General features: G+C 47.6%; 1 protein-coding gene across 1 annotated transcript in view; it reads left to right on the top strand.

Annotated features, from left to right (window-relative positions):
- LOC142784680 (glutamate receptor ionotropic, kainate 2-like) overlaps positions 1-20,151 on the top strand; it is a 120,484-nt gene that overhangs the window by 76,451 nt on the left and 23,882 nt on the right. The window contains exons 4-7 of the mRNA XM_075883156.1: positions 12,987-13,171; positions 13,678-13,731; positions 14,618-14,794; positions 17,409-17,573. Of these exons, the coding sequence (XP_075739271.1) occupies positions 12,987-13,171; positions 13,678-13,731; positions 14,618-14,794; positions 17,409-17,573 (581 nt within the window). The remainder of the gene's footprint in view (positions 1-12,986; positions 13,172-13,677; positions 13,732-14,617; positions 14,795-17,408; positions 17,574-20,151) is intronic.

Here is a 20,151-nt window from a genome sequence, read left to right as displayed (position 1 = left end):
TAGGCCTACCGACCGAGCCCCTACAATTGTGTTATCCGTGCTTCCTGGTTTCAGAATACATGATTTCGACGATTAAGTATGACAATGCAGCGCAGCCATGGCATCAATGAACCTAAATGAAGCATTTTTATTGTGTATGGTGTCCGCTCAAGAAGCAACAAACATCGATGCGACGCGATTAAAGCACTCCCAGAGAACGTAATTAAGTGTCTTCTCACCGACAGCCGCCGGTCGCACTCGCCGGCACTTCTCTAGCTTTTGTACGAGAACTCAGACGTGGCAATTCGTATGCTTGGTGAACCAACATGAAGCGTAATGTTTCCGGCACACGGCATTCGTTTTGGCCAAGCCGTTATGAAGTTGCTTTAGCGAAAAAGCTACAGCATTGCGCTGGCGCGACCGCCCTCTACATTGCGCGGAAAGCATCCCAATACTCAATCAAATAAATTACGCGGGCGTATCTATGGAATGAGCCTAGAGGCGTCATAAAGCGTGAGCAGATGTCACCCTTTAGAACGAGCGCGAATCGGGTATTAAACTTGGCAGACCCCGCCGGTAAACTGTTGCTGCTCCCCAGTCCACTTGGTTTTTTTCTTGAAGTTGTGAATTGTAAAAAAAATAGCACTAGTGCCGTTAACATAGTGGTAATCGTTACAGGCCGCAGTTGCTTGTGTTTAATACATGTGCAATTTTGAGTAGCAGGTGTAGATTTTGTCTATGTTGTGTACACGACAAACATAACTTAAGTTGAACCGTAAGTTTGTATGCCAACTAAGTATTTAACACCCATACAACGTCATGTTGGTGTGGCGCAGTGGTTAGCGTCTTCAAATGGGAATCCGCAGGTTGCACGTTCGATCCTCCGTGGCAACTTGTTTTTTTTTTACGGGACGGGTATTTTTTATACTGTTTTTATAGAATTCTTTTTTATTTTTTATGACAGCTCGTCACGGTGATTATGACGTCATTTCGTGCTCAAGTTTTGCCGGCACTGCAGCGCCCACCATACCCACCATGCGCCATGGTGGGCGTTTCCCACCATTCACCCACTACACTAATCCACTATAATGGTGGGTGGTGGTTTCCACCATGCCCACCATTCGTTTTTTTTCGATAGGGTAGTGACGTGGAAGATGGAGGGTGACCTGCCGCAGCCCGAACAATTGTCGGCATGACAGTGTGGCCAGAATTTGTTCAGGGAGACAAGATTAGGAAAAGTGTCGGTTTGCAACTGGCGTAGTGCCACTGCTTCCTCTCTCGAGAAGAATGGTGGTGGCGCACGGTGAGTGCAGCGAACGCTTCTATAATGACGGAGAATCTCCTCGTAACGCAGCAATAAATCCCCCCACCCTGAACTGGTCATTTCACCACGCCGGGCCGCCCGGAGGGAAATATCGCGGGCTACTGCATGTGCGCGTTCATTGCCCGGCAGCGAGGCATGACCAGGGATCCACATTAAGTGGATGCGGGAAGGTGTGACTGAATCATTTTTCGGGATCTGTTTGAGAATTGGTTGTGCCGCTCTCGGAATGCCATGTCCTGATAGGAACGCCCGGCATGCCTGTTGCGAGTCCGTCAGTATATACACTTCCCCTGGGACACGAACGGCGTGTCGAATGGCGAGAGCAACGCCGAGAATTTCTCCGTACGTGACATTAGTGCCGCGCATTGCAGCAGAGTCCTTCAGAGATTCAGTGCCATCCAACACTACGGATCTATAGCCCTCTTGAGTGCGCGCCGTGTCTGTGTATAGAGCCTGGGATTCTGGGATGTTTTCGAGCATGCGGTTAAGGTATCGCACACGAGCTTTACGCCGTCCTTTGTCATGCACTGGGTGCATATTACGCGGCAAGGAATGAATATTCAGTACCTAACGTAGGGCGGGGGATAAGGTCATTGGGCGGGCTTCAGGTTCAAGTGGTGGGAAAGAGTGCCCTAACCGTGCAAGGAGATAGCGGCCGGTACGTGTGAGCAAGAGGCGTTGGCGGTGACTGACCCAATGCGCCTCTAGTAGTCCTCCTAGTGTGTTATGCGTTCCTAAATTAAGGAGACGGTATGTGGAAGTTGTGATGCGAGGTTCTTGTTGCTGATTTGTTTTCCTCCTGGGCTGAGCCTCAGAGAGTTTTGTTAATAAGGACAAAGCCGTTCGGTTTCCAAGAAACACACAAAAAGTTTAATTGAAAAGTAAAAAAAGGCGAAAATTCCTCACAAAACAAAACACTTAATAAACAGTTGACTGGACATGACGAAACACATCTGTAAACACCCAACAAGAACGTTCAAAGTCAGTAACTAAACCTAACGCTCGAAAGGGGCTGAGTGATGAGAGTAGCGCAAGAGTATCGGTGCAGTCTCACCCACAAGTTGGTTTTCGGCGGTGATGAGAAACCGGAACGCCGTGACTCCGGCGTCAGTGCGTGGGCTGGACGAGGACGAGGGAACGCTGGCTGCTGGCGACACGTCGGAAAGCCCTACCAAATCGTGATGGTTTCGGCTTGAGGAGCGTGTACACGTCGGAGACGGGAGAACGCAGGCTGGTGGCGACGCGTCAGGGAACTAGGGTCGACCTAGTCAAGCAGCTGGGCGCACAGCTCGGGCCCGGAGCCCGACGGCTGTAGCTCGCCTGCCGGAACCAAAGTCCGCAGGCCCTGGAAAGGAGTTCAGGACCGGATGGCCACGGTCCTTTGGAACGGGAACCCGACAGCAGGAGGCCCCGGCCGGTTGAAGTCCTGTAGGCTCGGGTCCGGAACCCAACGGCTCATCTTCAGCGCCCGGTCCGGCGACGACCTTCCGCTTGCACTGCCTGCCTCGAACTCCCCTTGCTCTGGTCTGCTCAGGCTCCTGCTTCAGCTCTGGCCCACTTGTCTCGTTCTCATTGGAGATACTGCTGTTTCGTGGTGTCAAGCCATTGGGCCTTGAAATCTCCGTGTTCGCTGCCCATTGGATGTTTTACCTTTTGTTTACTTCACGTCCTGCCACGCATCCTCGTGCTTGACGCTCTTTAACGTCGTCATTCTTGTTTAAGCAGCACCGCACGTGCACTCTGGTATTTCTCCTTTTTTTTTTTTTTTTTTCCGTGACGCGCACTTTTCGAAGGCGCGCACTTTAAACGCGCACCACACATCACATACGCCCCCCTTTTATTCAAGTTTTTTTTTTTTTTAGAAAAAAAAAAAAAAACTGTCGATGAGTGCGCGTTCTGCACTACGTCACAATTAAACCACATATTTGCACCACGCAGTTCAACACATCACCGGGCTACAGTTCGCTACATCGTCCAAATGTCCACACGTAAACTTTAGATTCACCCAATTGCATTTAAAAGTTCTGAAACACAGAATAAACCTTTTTACTACAAAATCGACTATGGACAAAGCTACTTGTGTCCGCATCTAAAAGTCGAAGTCCAGAAAGAGCTACCGGTTTTCTAACTCTACACTCAGGTTATTGCGTCCCAAACCAGACGCACTGCCCTTCTCGCACGTTTCGAAAGTAACTGTGGCAAACATGCTTTTATGCACGTTCGCTGAAACGCGTGTCTGCGCCCCCGCCGGCCACATGAACGCTTACCGGTCACAGAGGAACAGGGCGCGGTCTCGAGCCGTCGGCGTCGACACGAAACGCACTGAGACACGAATGTCCAAATGCCACAATCTCTCACACAAATGCTTTCTTTTAGTTCACCATCTAATGAACACAAGCTCGGTGTGCCCTCAGCAAGCCCAAACGCTCCGACAAGCGTGTGAGGTTCTTGGATTCTTGAGAAGGAATGCCCTTGTGCTCGGTCATTATACAGCTCATCTTGAGTGGACTTAATTATAGGTTCAAAACCAATCACGTTCTCAGGTTCAAGACCCTGTCTGGCATTCTCCATACCTACTATCGAGCCCACCTCCGATTCGATACTGTTTATTTTGAAGAGTGCTTCAGCACTCCCATCGTGTTTTCTCGGACAAATAGCAGTTACGCTATCCTGTGAACTAGAATCCCCTCTCTCTCTGAGCGAGATATATGTATGGTCTAGGACCATCGACATGGTGCCTGCTGCTACCTCTGTCGGTACAAAACAATCAGTGGCCACTATATCAGAGCCTTCATGGCATTCGCTGCCATCATCCCAATGACGTTCTAGCGCTCCTTCCATGGAGCTATTGAGAGGTAGCCCTACCTCTTCCTGAAATGTGCTCGGCCTTTGAGACGTTCTGATACACACCTCATTCTGAATGGAACTTCTTTGTTCCCTGCTATCGAAGCTTTGCTCCACAACATTTTTCACAGCTTCTAGGTCGCCCATATCCAGGCGCTCTTCTTCATAGGTGCTTGGCCTCTCAGAGGTCCCCAAGCAGCTAACGGAAGTAATATGTTCCCAGCCAGAGAAGCTTTCCGTCGCTTCAACAAGCTCCTCATGACTCCTGCCTTCTTGGCTGTCCACCTCTCTGCCTTCCTCTATCTGAGCTTCTCGCTCCGAAGTAAGGCTGTCGCGAGGCTCGAGGCCAACCTTGCAGGAATCGACTTCCCTCCAGCAAACGCTGCTATCGGAGCAAACATTCACCGCTTGCTCGACCTTCGGCATCGCCAGCTGCCCCCTTTTCGCCATCGCAAGCTCGAGTCGCCGCTCGAAATCCACCCTCTCTAATTGGAGCTGCTGCTTCAGTATGCGTGTCTGACGCTCTAGCAACACTTTATTTTCACGCGTTACGCGCTCTAGCTCCTCCTTCTTAGCTCTAAGCACCAATTCAAGCTTTTCCTTCGCCGCCTTTCGTTCTGCAGCCCGTTGCTCACGCTCCCTCTCCATCCGCTCCTCGTACCATACTCTAAACTCCGCTCCCGTCAGTCCCATTTTATCCGCCAACTCAATTAACTCCCACGTGTTCGTCATCGTGTTAACCGCGTCAAAAAAAAAATCTACTGGAAAAACAAACGACTTTGTCCTGTCGCTGCGGACGCCAGTTTGTGATGCAAGGTTCTTGTTGCTGATTTGTTTTCCTCCTGGGCTGAGCCTCAGAGAGTTTTGTTAATAAGGACAAAGCCGTTCGGTTTCCAAGAAACACACAAAAAGTTTAATTGAAAAGTAAAAAAAGGCGAAAATTCCTCACAAAACAAAACACTTAATAAACAGTTGACTGGACATGACGAAACACATCTGTAAACACCCAACAAGAACGTTCAAAGTCAGTAACTAAACCTAACGCTCGAAAGGGGCTGAGTGATGAGAGTAGCGCAAGAGTATCGGTGCAGTCTCACCCACAAGTTGGTTTTCGGCGGTGATGAGAAACCGGAACGCCGTGACTCCGGCGTCAGTGCGTGGGCTGGACGAGGACGAGGGAACGCTGGCTGCTGGCGACACGTCGGAAAGCCCTACCAAATCGTGATGGTTTCGGCTTGAGGAGCGTGTACACGTCGGAGACGGGAGAACGCAGGCTGGTGGCGACGCGTCAGGGAACTAGGGTCGACCTAGTCAAGCAGCTGGGCGCACAGCTCGGGCCCGGAGCCCGACGGCTGTAGCTCGCCTGCCGGAACCAAAGTCCGCAGGCCCTGGAAAGGAGTTCAGGACCGGATGGCCACGGTCCTTTGGAACGGGAACCCGACAGCAGGAGGCCCCGGCCGGTTGAAGTCCTGTAGGCTCGGGTCCGGAACCCAACGGCTCATCTTCAGCGCCCGGTCCGGCGACGACCTTCCGCTTGCACTGCCTGCCTCGAACTCCCCTTGCTCTGGTCTGCTCAGGCTCCTGCTTCAGCTCTGGCCCACTTGTCTCGTTCTCATTGGAGATACTGCTGTTTCGTGGTGTCAAGCCATTGGGCCTTGAAATCTCCGTGTTCGCTGCCCATTGGATGTTTTACCTTTTGTTTACTTCACGTCCTGCCACGCATCCTCGTGCTTGACGCTCTTTAACGTCGTCATTCTTGTTTAAGCAGCACCGCACGTGCACTCTGGTATTTCTCCTTTTTTTTTTTTTTTTTCCGTGACGCGCACTTTTCGAAGGCGCGCACTTTAAACGCGCACCACACATCACAGAAGTATAGTGCGGTAGGCCATGGGCTAGCTTCGTACTTTACGAATGAGGGCATCAACGCGAAGTTGTTGCGCTTGGGTCAACCGCTGAAAGAGAAGATGGTATGTAAGACGGCTGATGATGCATGCCTCCACCAAGCGCCACAGGTCCTCTTCTCGAAGACCCGAGCGCCTGTTAGAGACCCGCCTGATCATGGCCAGAATTTGTTCAGTTTGTCGGGATAGAAGGGAAACAGTATAGTTAGACCTGCCATCCGCCTGGACGTGTAGGTCTAGGATGCGAGCACGGCTGACCTGTGGTATGGGTATACCATCCACGTGTACAGTGATGGGAGGCATAGGTGAGGGGCTGCGGGAACGAATGATTATGAGCTCCGACTTTTGCGGAGCACAATTTAAGCCCCCTTTTCTCGCATACTCAGAGACAGTGTCGACTGCTTGCTGCAGTCGCTCCTGGATAGCACCGTCGCAACCCCGTGTACACCAGATAATGGTGTCGTCCACATAAATAGCGTGAGCGACATCGGGGATCTCATCGAGAAGCCGGGGGAGCCCTGCAAGCGCGATATTGAATAGGGTGGGGGAAAGAACAGAGCCCTGTGGTGTCCCACACCCTACAAGGCGGATTGTACCTGATCGTTGCTGCCCGATTCCGATGGTAGCTGTGCGATCTCGAAGAAATGCGCGGATATAGTTGTACATACGAGCCCCACAACGCGACTCTGCAACATTGCGAAGGATAAGTTCATGTGCAACATTATCGAACGCCCCTTTGAGATCTAAGGTGACAAGTGCTCTCGTTTGGGCGCGCGACGGTGGTCCTAAGACTTCCTCCCGTAATTGTAAAAGGACATCTTGGGCAGACAGATGAGCTCGATATCCGAATTGAGTGTTAGCAAAGGAAAAGTGTTCTTCCAGGAAAGGTTGCAGGCGCCGCAAGAGTACGTGCTCAATTAGCTTACCAATGCATGATGTTAGAGAGATGGGCCGTAGATTTTCAATTTTTATAGGTTTACCCGGTTTGGGGATAAGTGTAATGTCAGCATGTCGCCACGCTTGGGGAAGTGTGCCTTCGCGCCAGTATTCATGTAAGATATGGGTAATGTGGTTCATACCCGCGTCACTCAAGTTACGAAGGATGAAAAATCGGATTTGGTCCGCTCCTGGAGCCGTGTTTCGTCGCAGGTCTTGTAGGACCACCCGCACATCGTCCGGGGTTATGTCGGCTTCCATCAATTCAATCTCCTCACCCACATACGGGTAATCAGGGTATTGTGGTGGCAGGCCTATGGGATTGAATTGATGTTCTAGTTCCGTGAGGAGCAAGTCAGGATCATCCCGGTACTCGTGCAATGAGATGTGCAGCTGCTGAAATGTTTTTCTCTTTGATGTGTTGGGGTCTGTGAGCGAACGTAGAATCGACCATGTTTTAGCTGTGCTTAATGTGCCTGGGAGGCGGTTGCAAAATTGTCGCCAGTTATTACTGGTGAGGGACGCTGCGTAATCCTCGGATTCCAGTGTAATTTCTTCTATACGTTTCCGAAGTTTTCTGTTGAGGCGTTGTCGCTTCCATCGCTGCGTTAACCCTCTCCGGGCGTTTCAAAGATGAAGTAAATACTGATGTATGTCTGGTGTCTCAGTTGTGGTACGAACTGTACGCGTGGTGGCCTCAAGATTGTAAGCGAGAGACTCAAGCCATCGTTCGTAGCCCTGGCCCTCAGGCGGGTCTTGGCGGCGTTCCCTGAATTTTGTCCAATCTGTAATGTGCACATTTCGCTCTGGCCTGCGAGCGCCTCGTAACGACCGGATGGTTGCGACAATATAGTTGTCACTGCTAAGGTGCTCTTCTAAAGGCCCGTGCGCTACGACTGGGCCAGTATTGCGGACAAAGGTAAGGTCAGGACAGGTGTCACGAGAAACACTATTGCCTATACGAGTGGCGTGCTCCGGGTCGGTGAGCAGTGTGTATCGCATGTTACAGATGGAATTCCATAAGCGGGTTCCCTTGGCTTGCGATTTAACGCAACCCCATGCGACATGTGGAGCGTTGAAGTCACCACATACCACACAAACCCGTCCACGGCTGCCAAATTCTTTTAACAGACGGTAAAAACAGTGTGTACGCGAACGAGGGGAACTGTATACATTGAGGATAAACAAACTTTCGCCGCGTTTTCCTTGCGTATAACTTCCAATATTTGATGAGGAATGTCACTACTTGTCGTATGCCTGCGACATGTAACGCGTTTCGAGACTAGGGCTCTCACAAGAGGTGAGACACCCGAGAGCGGGCTGTAACCGGATAAGGAAGGGGTGCAATTGGGTTCCTGTAAAAGAATGACATCCGGAGGGTTTGTGGATGTGGCAACGTACTGTTGCAAGGGACCTCGTTTTTGACGGAATCCGCTACAATTCCACTGCCACACCACTAGCTGTGGCGGGTCACGCGGCGCCATCATCATCACGAGAGGAAGCAGAGGGGCGTGTATAGGGATGCGCGCGTTGGTTACCCCCGTTAGAGTTACCCACGTTTGAATGTTGCGGACGAGAGGTGTGGTCGGGTGGCAGGCTGGCGCTGTAACTGCTAGGTTCAGGAGTTTGTATGTTATTATCTCGCGCGAGAGTACGTTCTATAACTTAATTTCACTTGCTCCGTAATTCCTATACGAAGTTCTTCCATCTTCCGCTCGATTCGGTCGAGGGCCGCCTGCATACTTGTACCCATGTCTGCCACCAGCGCGTCCATTTGTTTTTGCAAGTGCTCACAGCGTGCCTCCATGTCACGGCGTAAACGGGCAATTTCTACCAGGGGATCGGGAACAGAGGATGAGGTAGTGAGAGGGGACGGAGTAGAAAGTGAAGTATGGGCTATAATGAGCTGTGGGAGATACGCCGCTCGACTTACCTCTCGAGGTGCCTGTGTGGATGTTTTTTGCGCCGAGATTCTTTGCGCCCCGTGGGGGCCTGGGCCACCCTGGCAGAGGCGTTGGTAAGCAGGGCCTTCTTGTAGGGTTGTTGTGAGGGTGGTGCAGTTTGGTCAGGAGGGCGTTTCTCGGGCGGCCACATTGATGCTCCGCGGGATCTGGACCGAGACGTGGAACGGGTCTGGGATTTGCGACGGGATCTCGAGCGAGACTTCGAACGCGCTCGCTGTGTCCCCTGAGTCGAGACTTGTGAGTGTCCAGTCGTTGCCATATTTTTGGAAGCAGTAGATGCGCGGGGGGGCTGCAGTTCACGCTGCTCTTTTCAGAGCTTTACGCACCCACGCCTTGTTCGGTGTCTAGCGAGCGCGCCGTGGGCAGTTTGGGTCGGATGTAGGATGGCTTCCATCGCAGGACCTGCAGTGAGGGGTGCATGGATGCGACGGGGCTGGGTTGTCAGTCCCGCATGTTGCACAAATAAGCACGTGTGGCGTGGGACAGTGGTCAGCCCAATGACCGATCCGGTGACATATCTTGCAAACCAGTTGGCGAGGGCGATGATGGTAGCAGCGGAGTTCGGCGCCGTAGAATCGCACATAGCGAGGCACTTTCAATCCTTCAAAGGTGACTAACGCAACGTTGGTCAGCCCCATCATACGTGCTTGAAGAATCTGGGTTCCAGGTGTCAAAAGCTCGTCCACTAGCGTGGACGACGGCGTGCCGGGTACAAGACCGGGAACAATGCCCTTGCATGAGTTGTCTGGGGCAGCAAATTACGTTGTGATAGGATACACTCGCTGACCAAGCCTCAGTTTCCGCACCTTGTATAATGCGTCGGCAACATGTGACTTGGGTGTGCTTATGACTGCCTAGCTCTGCTGGGGCCGCAGGCGGAATATGATGTTCTGACGATCTTTGGTGTTCAAGCCTGCCGCACTCCAAAAAGCTTTGGCGAGCTCTGGGCGCGTCCAACTATCGAGGCAAAGTCCGCCGTGGGGTCGCAGAATTATCTTTTCATCGTGTAAAGGAAGCGGAGGCGGATTCTGATTCTGGCTCCGCTTGCGTGTGGTTTGCTGAGGGGCATAAGGAATGCCCGATGTATCTTTGGGGGGTTGCGCCTCGGCGTGCATATGGCGGGCGCGTCGCCTGTGTTGGACCGTCTTCCAACAACCTCCCGCGTCGTTGTCCGTGTTGTCGCAAAAAGTTGTGGCCTCCTCCATCCTTTCCCCGGGTGGATTGTCGACTTCAGGTTGTTGGGAGAAAGAATTGGAGACAGCCGGATCACTTGCCGGCCTCGCAGTATTCGCCTCGGGTGTGTGCGCTGCTACCGTGGGACGCGCGTCGGCGTTCGCCGTCGACCACGGCGTTTCATGTTCGTTGGAAACTGTCGTGGAGGCAGTCAAATGCTCCATCGAAACAAAGCGGGTAATAGGCCGAACGCCCTTGGCGCTCAGGTTGAGAAAACGTACCTTGGACAAGCTGGTGGATGGGCGTTCCTGGCTCATGGTAGGAAAAACACGCCTGGACAGCTAAGGCCCCAACAGGGGCGGCTGCCTGGGAAACCGCTTCAGAGCTGCAGAGATGTGGGCAGCGGCAAAAAGCAAACGCACAGTAGCGAAGTCGTTGGCTGCCTGTGACGAGGAACGCGGCAACGTCGTAGATTCACAGCTGGGGAGCGGGCACGGCGGAACGCGCCGTAGTCGAAGGAGCCGAGAGACGAGCGTCCGCACTCCACGGTTGCCAGAGCTAGAATCCTCAGCCATGAAAGAACTACATTTTTTGCGAGGCACATTATTTTTTGTTTGTATTTCTGTGAAATGACCGTTGCACGTTATCTAATAATGTACGCAGGAACCATAACAAACGGGCACTCGCTCGACGCTAAAATAGAAAATGTGGAAATGTCCTGCATGAACCAACAGCATCTCCTTGCTACACCTAAAGGCCCGTATACCTTAGTGTTTAATGTGGACCTCGCTGCCCTGAAGCATGCAAGCGATATGAGAAATGTGCGTTTGGTGAATCCTCTGTGCATATAGCGTTTAAGCCCAAGCGATGTTGTAAGTGGTTAATGTAAGCTTGGCTCCGTCGCGCATTCACTAGAAAGAGACTTGGTCCACCTTTATTTATCATGTAAGATGACAGACACAATTACACTGTAAAAAAAGAGCGAGTAAAAAGGGTGTATTTTCGTCCCACAACAATAATCGTCATCTATATTGTGTTCCATCCTTGCGCTATTGCACTGCGCCCGGTACATTCCGGTCATGATCGACATGCCCATTATCAGGGTTACATTGCATTCTCGATAGGAAAGTGGCCAGCGCCGAGTTTTCGAGAAAGTAAGTGCACGCAAGCCTGATGACAATTATTATTATTGAGGGGAAAAAGACACCCTTTTTACTCGACAATTTTTTATAGTGTAGATTATAGCTGAGCCTTATTAAAGCATAAAGTTGACCTTTTCGTTAAAGATTCATCATAAAAGGAAGGGTGCACGCAAACACAGACAGACAAAGGGCATTGAACAGATGCTAAAAGCGTTTCTTGTCGCCTGACTCTCTGCTCTTGTGCCCGTGTTCGAAACCTCACCTATTGCTTTCAGGGATTTAGTGTGCTTTCTCTGGCGGTGAAGTGAAGTCGCAGGATGTAAGGATAAAGCTGGACTAGATAGAGAAATATCTAAAGAAAAATCACAACGCACATTCTTCAATGCATGATATTGTAGGACACGTTGTTTGGGTTCTGATTACACACTAGCACAGCCAATCCGAAAATAGTGCCTGCACGCAAGCTTTGAAGATTGCGCACGCCCGGAAAATTCTTGCGACCTGGCTTGAAGTTCTATGCGCCATTTAGTGAGCCCATGCGGGAGCCAAATACCCATAATTGTGTTCAGCACTTTATGAACCTCAGTCGAGATTAGCGAATAAGTTTGTTTGTTTTTTGTTTTTAAGAATTTAGCCCCGTAATAACGTTATTGCTCAGTAAATGTTTAGCGCTCTTCCACGGTAGTACTCGGTCATATGAAAATATTTGTCCTCTCAGAAGCGAAACTTCGTTTTGTTTTTCTTATAAACACGTGGAGAACGCTTTTGAAAAAACAGTCTGAACTCTACAGCGAAATACCTAAACGAGGCTATTTCCATCAACTCCCTACGAGAAAAAAAAGAAAACATATCACGAACGAACTTTTCAGTATGTTCGTTGTAAATATCATGACTCTATGTGTATTGAAATAAATTGGTTATTTTGTTTGTAGCTTTGCTGTGCGTTATCACGTCTGGCTTTAAGGATGTCAGTGCATTCCATTCCTCAACAAAAAAAAACAACATTATACGGAAATACTTATGAAGCATTAGCAATGACCATTACCCTCATAATAATTGACACTTCTTTGTTACGATGACACCTGCTAGAGTAATTAAAAAACCGTTAAAAACGTTAGACGTTAAAAAACCTCAAGTGGTCAAAATTTCCGGAGCGTAGCTTCCACTACGGCGTCCTTCATAATAACACGGTGGTTTTGGCACGTTAAACCCCAACAAGAAATATTTTTAATATTAATAATTCCGCACGAACCAAGAGCATAAATTTTGTGGAAGCATATTGCGCAATACTGTCAACCGAAATCCTGTTTACGCTTGCTCTTTGCCCTAGCACTCGCAACACTATTTCACACTTCACGATGTTCACCTTATTAGTGCATCACATGACCTGGTGTGAATTAGTGATGCAAAGGAAAATGATGCACCCAGACAACGCTTTTTTTTCACCTGTACCGTCGGTATCATTTTGCATTCAAGCGGTGTTCATTAATTTTTCGCTCATCTTACTGCTTCCAGCACGCCGGAAGTATTTCAAACCTTATATCAATGTTTCTAGGGCTCTCTAATAATACCAACTGGATGTGCCGAAAGTACAAGTTCTGAATGCACTGGTGCACAGTCTTTCTTGAAATGCCGGCTTGTTCATATTTTTGCGACATTTATCTAAGGCTGGCGCAATCGGTGGAACGATGGCCATTTTTTATTTCCTTTATCGAATTCGCAGCGTTGGTGCGGCTGCGTGGCCTCTTACACTTGACTCAGCCTGGCAGTCTCCCAATTCCGGTGTCGCTTCGGTTACTTCCGGAGAAGATGAACCCTGGGATCATTCTGCGGGAGATCGCCAAGAACGGTGAAAGCAACATTGTGCTCGACGTGGCGACTCACAAGCTGGGTGATTTGTTGAGACATGTACGGGAACATTTATATTTTGATATGAGTATAGTGTACGAGTCTGGTTACGTTTTCTTTACTGTCGTTTTCTGGGCCATCGGGTCTTTGACTTTAATATTCTAGCTTTACGTCAATCTGGTGAACTACTTTTCAGTCACTATAATGAAACCGTCCTCAGGAGAAAAGTAAACAAATCTTTGAACACGGACCTTCGTCAGTATGTCACCTTTAATTAAGTCAAAAGTAAATTGATACGTACTTAAATACGTTGGGTTGTTTGCTTTGTGTTATTTGTTCAAAATAGAGAATAGAACTATAAGTTTTCGTCACTTAATCCTATCGGTATTTGAGCAGTTTTCATGAGCGTCATACGACTTTGACTTGAAGTATTCGTGCGAGTAGTTTGGAATAATTGTTTTGTCACAAATTCTAGAAGTGCTGATAGATACTGTTGTGTTCTTTTAATTGCCCTTATTCTATGAAGCACACATCACGTCTGACATAATGTGAAAATATTTTTACAGGCACAAAGAGTTGGAATCGTGAATGAGTATCACAACTTCATTGTCAGCACACTGGTAAGCATCATCGACGAGTTCTTTTAAATGACAATGTTGTCCTCTTTGCCGTGCTTTTTCGGATGTTCTACTTACAAAGAATAATACAACAGGGGCAACCAAATTCTTGATTACAATTGTTAACTCCATGGATTTGCTCGTCCATCACCGAGCCCTGGTCTTAAAGAACGCAACCTTCCTGCGTGATGTCTAAAGAAAGCCTTCTTCACAGAATGCGTCTACAAACATTACTGAAGAAATGCCGCACATCGAAATAGTGGATGCTATCCAAGGGTCATTTTTGTCTACAATCGCATTGATACCTAAAGGCTGCATAGTGTTCTTACAATAAATATTAAAAACAACAAGGATGCGGGTTCGAAAAAAACGACCTCCCCGTGGCTCCGCCTCACTTTTTATCCTTCCAAATGTAATTTTTGCTTCATTTAGCTTGTCTTACAAACGTGGATCACCAAATGGCCTTACTGATTATTAAGTTGTCGTGCTGTCGTGCCAAGATATATATTTATTAAACCACAGTTTCTCGCTTAATTTTGTTCGATATGCGAAATTTCTCGTACATTACTGCATTTTAAACTAGAAGGTCAGAATGAGCATTCCTATTACACAATAGGACACAGCGTGACAGTCATAACCACCTGACTGATACATTCGAGCTTTTGTGGAAAAATATAACAGAGATACATTGTCGCTCGTTGTCAATGATATAGGAATAAAATGCTTTGAAGTTAGCGCGCATCGAGTCTCCAATGTTATTGAGCTCTAACAATAAACCTATGTAGGATGATACAATTTACAGAAGTTTAAACTGTACAAAAATGTTATGATTTTTATGAAGCTAGGTTCCAAGATTTCGTTATTTGAACCAAGTATCTGGATGGTGCAGGACCTCCACACTGTCGACCTGACAGCCTTGCAGAACTCAGGGACGAATTTGACTGGCTTCATGCTTCTGAAGAGAGAGGTTTGGGAACAAGACATTGGAGCTGTACGTGAGAAGTACACAAAAACTGGCTTATACCCCCTCTTCTTGACTCATCGGGTCTCCTGGAAGCAAATAAGGGTGAGTTCTTAAAGCAGTCTATTTTTATTACCACTGTTTGCAGACTTAGCCATCACAGTAAATAATTCAAGCTGCTTTGCAAGCAGGCTTGAAAATGTTAGACATAATTTTTACGTCGTTTTACGTGTCTCAAATACTCTTGATATCTTGTGACTGCATTCAAGGAAAAACAGTGCATCAGTCAAGCGGCTCGCATTATGTAGCTACTTCGGTAAGGGTTCTATTTCTCCGTTGAACATTCATAACAGTCACTGAAACGACTTCGTCATACTCAAACCACAATACATCGCAAGACAGTATATTGTAAAATTCATATATTCAACAGCCGTACCATAATAATTAACTTTACTCGTATAAACTAGGAGCATCAATCACCATCTCTTATAGCGAGGACACTGTGTCTCCATCCGTAGAAAATAACATGGTGTTCACTACTCGCGTAAGAATAGATTTCCCTTTGCACATCGAGGTAGTTATTGGCGCCAAAGAAACGGCACTCTTTCAGCAGATCTTGCTAAGCGATGCTCTGAATCTTAGTCGGAAATTGTGTCATGAAGGAGACGTGAAAATCACGTGTCTTAAATTATACATAGCTCGCATAGAAAAATACTTATTTGCATTCAATACGCAAGTTTAGCAGAGCACAACAGTCGCACTGTAATGCGACGCTGTAGAAAACGCAGAGTTCTCAAAACCAGTGTACTAATCGTGAAAAGCCGTGCACTGAAAACTAATATCTGCAGCTTCTACCACGTTTACCATGACACAAATAGCTCCATTGTTTTGCGATAATTTTCTCACATCTATTGTCCTAGCACAACTACACGAACAAACAGAGATAATAATTGTTTTTTCCTCAATACTTGCTTAAGGCTAACCAAAAATTCGAGGAGCATAAAACTTCGCTTTTAGAAGTTGGGCGTAATAGCAACATCTTGTTACTAGTGCGTGCTTCAAACATTTAGTGCATAAAACCTTTTCAAGTTTGCTATGCACCTACTATACTTGGCCTTAAGAGAATAGGTGCAGTACCGTGTTTGCCTTTTTAAAGGGGGTAACCGGCCTTTAACCACGGATCCTTAATAATAATCACAAATTCTTACGCGCATTGCCAACGAAGGCTTGCGCCCCGCATTAATTATGCAAAATGTCATGTTGCATTGTGAAGCATGTGTACAGGACGCGTGTGTTGGGAAAGCATGGAAGCTACTTTCAGTGCATTTTCAAGCTGATCAAGTTTTTTTCGCTGTTTTCACAAGCAGAGGCGTGGTCGTGTGGTACAACATCCACTTGCTACGCAAACGACTCGTATTCAATCGCCAATCGGACCCAAACAACTGTGGTGCGGGCCTTACTCTTCTTCAGGAATGTTCATCATTTACTTATTTTATTTGCATCATTCTCAATTTTTGAGTAACGCGAAAGATGATGATTTTTCGCTCACTGATAATTTTTCGCACACCAACAACGTAAACACCTATGCCGACACCAGAATTTCTGTGAAACGATCTTTCTAAGGCTCTCACGTTAAAATATAATCTTGTGTGCGGTAGAGCACAAGTGGTTCGGAAGAAAGTTCACGAGACAGAAAAGACGTGCACTCGCGAATAAGCCTGTATCCTGTCTTGTGTACTTTGTTCCAAACTCTTTCCCCCGCCCCAAGTGTAGGGTAGCCAACAAAGTCAAGCTTGGTTAACCTTCTTGCCTTTACTCTCTGTCTTTCTCTCTCTTTCTTCCGAACCGACTTGTGCCCTCCTACGCAAGGTTTTCCGCCAAAAGACTCAACAATACAATGTTTTGCAATATTACAATATGTATTTGGTGTATAGTGAGAACTGCCTTAGTTGCTAAAAACTCGGGGGACTAAGCATCAAAACAAGGACAAGAACGTTGGGTAGAGAAACACGCAGGACGCAGGACTCAGGCCTTTCCAATATATTGATGTACATCTATTGGCACTGCTTTTTAGAACGAATCATAATCGCTTTCAGGAAGTATACTTTTAGCCAAGCACCTTCATGTCATGTTATTTCTGCAAACGTCCTCGGGCTCATGACGTACCGGTGTTAGTTGGATTTGATTACGCGCTCTCGGTGAAGAAAAAACTTGTAATTGCAAAGGAAAGGCAGGGAGGTTAACCAGTTTAGAAGAACTAGTCTGCTACCCCACATATTGGAAAGAGGATGGGCAACATTGCAATTTGCAAAGTATTGAGCATAAGAAACACGTGGTATGCCATGCGTGTAGGTCTCAGTCACAGTTGGATCATCCTTTATAATTCTCTCTTGACGCAGGAATCGGTCTTTACCATGAATAATGCGAATAAGCCTATATATTGCTATATAGGCTTATTATACTGCTATCAATATGCTGCGAATTATTTCATTTATTCCACCGAAGAAAATGGCAATAGACGACTGGGATACATTTTTATTAATAATGTTATTATCAAATGATCTCTATATTAAGATTTACCATAATAGAGCTTCTCTAAAGTTCGAAATAAGGTTGGTCAAGTCACGCATGTGAAAAAATTCGAAATCAATACTTTGAATGAGCGTTATGCACAGCGTTGAAATGAACTATCGCAAAAAGTCCTGGTGTTTCCGTCCAGACAGACACGGCTCTCACTCAAGATGCTCTGATAGTTTTGGTGCGAGCCATCCAGAGCCTAGCCAAGGCGCGTGCATTGGAGGTACAACCACGGTTCAGCTGCCGTACAAGTCCTGCGGAACGGAACCTCACTCAGTCGAACATGCTTAAAGAGGCCGTGAGAAAGGTAAGCCAGCTATCTTAAACTTACTTCCATACAAACAGTGGCGGCACTTGTTATAGCTTCAGTTTAATACGACGGTTACCGTAGGTGCAACACCTACAAAAATATGTTTGTTTTGAATATGAGGTCTGATAGCGATTTTGATTGTAACAACGCATCGTGAAGTTGCGTCATCAAGGCTTCTCAATCACTGCCCTCAGGTTTTCAATCTTGTCGAGGTAGCATTCAAATGTGTCGTGTCATTGTTGCAATAGAGAGCAAACGCAAGCATAATGTGCTTGTCAAATTGCTCTTCATAGAAAACTACGCACAATACAGCAGCGAGATTGTTCATGTTCATTAGGCATCCTGTGTATTCATTGCAGAATAAACTATTCTTTTGAACTTTGAATCAGAGCCATAATTGGCGGTGGACGCCACGCTGTTTTTTATTTTCAGAAGTAATCACATCACGAATCGGTCCATTCCTAAAGGCAATTTTCTTTACTTCGTACCATGTATAGTAGCACAAGCAGATCATCTGCCATATGTGACGGGTAAGGTCACACAAACTAAATTTTTACATAGTGATCTTACTAGTGGTAAGATTAATCTGGCTTTCTGAAAATGCACTGTTTGGTCCCGTAATCAGCTATTAGTGTAGATAAGATTGTTTTATGTGCCCACAGTATATTATAAAGCTTGTTGAAAAACATCTGTTTCATGTTTAGAGGCTAGGAGGAGGAAACAATTCACCCATGCTCCGTGATATTATCGTTCGTGGTTCAACGCTGTTGGACAATTAAGGCTTTTAGACCACGACCATAATTTAGTATAAATCACGCAAGAATCATGGGTTCTCGTAGATGACAAATATACGTATTACCTCAAGCTGCTATGGAGGTGTTCTTAACGTGTAATTTTCTTGTCCACAACTGTAAAGTTGCCCACTGTGGACATGTTCAAAGTTCCGTCACAAACCACTAGCAGTAGAACACTATTGAGGTAAAAAAGAGAGACAAGCAAAGGAAGGTGCGGATTTTTTATTTTTTTGTTCTAAGAAACTAAATGCTACTTAAATTTTGTTATTTTGATAACAAGGTCTATTTCTTCACAAATGAAGGGTTATTAGTCAATATAATAGGAGATTCCAGGCATTGAACCTTGTTGGGAAGGTAGGCAGATGTCTTTAACTTTATTATTATTATTTTGAAAAAACCAAGATAACAAAGATTTAGATAACAAAGAAACACAGGGTCGGATGGCTTCATTGAGTCTGCCCTGCAAGAGGCTATCGACACCACCGAGTCTTACCTCGACCACACCGGTCTCAGGTGCTCATCTGCAAAGTCGGAGCTGTTGATATATTTGCCCAAACGCCGGGGTGCCAAGCCCAAAGGGTGGAAACCTCCGGCGGAACGCAATATCACCCTCCACACCAGAGATGGTCGTACTATACCCAGGGTAGACACCATCAAGGTCCTCGGCATGATCATCGAGTCCCGCGGAACCAACACCCAAACAGTGCACAAGCTCAGGACTAAGACTGAGAATGCCATACGACTCGTACGTAGAGTAGCCAACAGGCACCATGGTCTCAAAGAAGATAACCTGCTGCGTCTCGTACACGCGTTTGTTTTGTGTCATTTTACCTACGTTGCCGCTATACACAAGTGGCTGCGTGCTGAGCGCGATCAACTCAATGCGCTTATTCGCAAGGTGGTCAAACGAGCCCTTGGCCTCCCTATCACCACTCCAACGTACAAACTCCTCGAGCTTGGCGTACATAACACGCTAGAAGAGATCGCCGAAGCTCAGGAACGTGTGCTATTGACCCGACTCACTACCACCAAGGCGGGCCGCCATATTCTGCGCGAGCTCGGCTTCTTCTCCTCGAGGGCCAGGGACCCCACAGAGTTGACTCTAATTCCCCGTGAAATCCGCGACCTTATCACTATCGCTCCCATACCACGAAATGTACACCCCGAATACAATAGAGGCAGGCGCCTTGCGCGGGCGACCGCCATTCTGAAGCGCATAGACACGGAAGCGGACAACGTCTCGTTCGTGGACGCCGCTGCCTATCGCAACAACCAAGCCTTCGCTGCGGTCGCGGTATCATCCGCGCAGCAGACTCTTAACTCAGCCACAATCCTCACCCGAAAACCCGAAGTAGTGGAGCAAGTAGCTATAGCTATAGCTATGCTCGACAGCAAACGGGAATTTATCTACAGCGACTCCAGGCCGGCCATCAAAGCCTTCGAACGCGGAGTCATCTCCGACCAGGCGTTACGTATCCTGCGCAATGCGGACCCGAGTGCCCTGAAGCACCACACTGTCATCTGGTTCCCCGCCCATATCGGCCAGGTGCCGGGTGCCCTATCCAACCTCAACGAAATCGCCCATGATGCAGCGCGCGCACTTACTGACCGCACTGCCACAGGGCAACCTCATCTTGTTGGGTTAGATACCAATCGGGATGCACCAATGACGTACAATGAAATCACAAAGCACTTTTACTTGGAACGCCGCATTTTTCCACCCCCACATCCGAAACTTAACCGACCCCAGGCATTAACCCTACGCCTGTTACAGACACACA

Source organism: Rhipicephalus microplus, unplaced genomic scaffold (genome assembly GCF_043290135.1).
Source record: "Rhipicephalus microplus isolate Deutch F79 unplaced genomic scaffold, USDA_Rmic scaffold_15, whole genome shotgun sequence".
NCBI lineage: Eukaryota > Metazoa > Arthropoda > Arachnida > Ixodida > Ixodidae > Rhipicephalus > Rhipicephalus microplus.
Note: the sequence above shows the minus strand (reverse complement) of the source record. Positions and strands in the feature narration are given on the sequence as shown.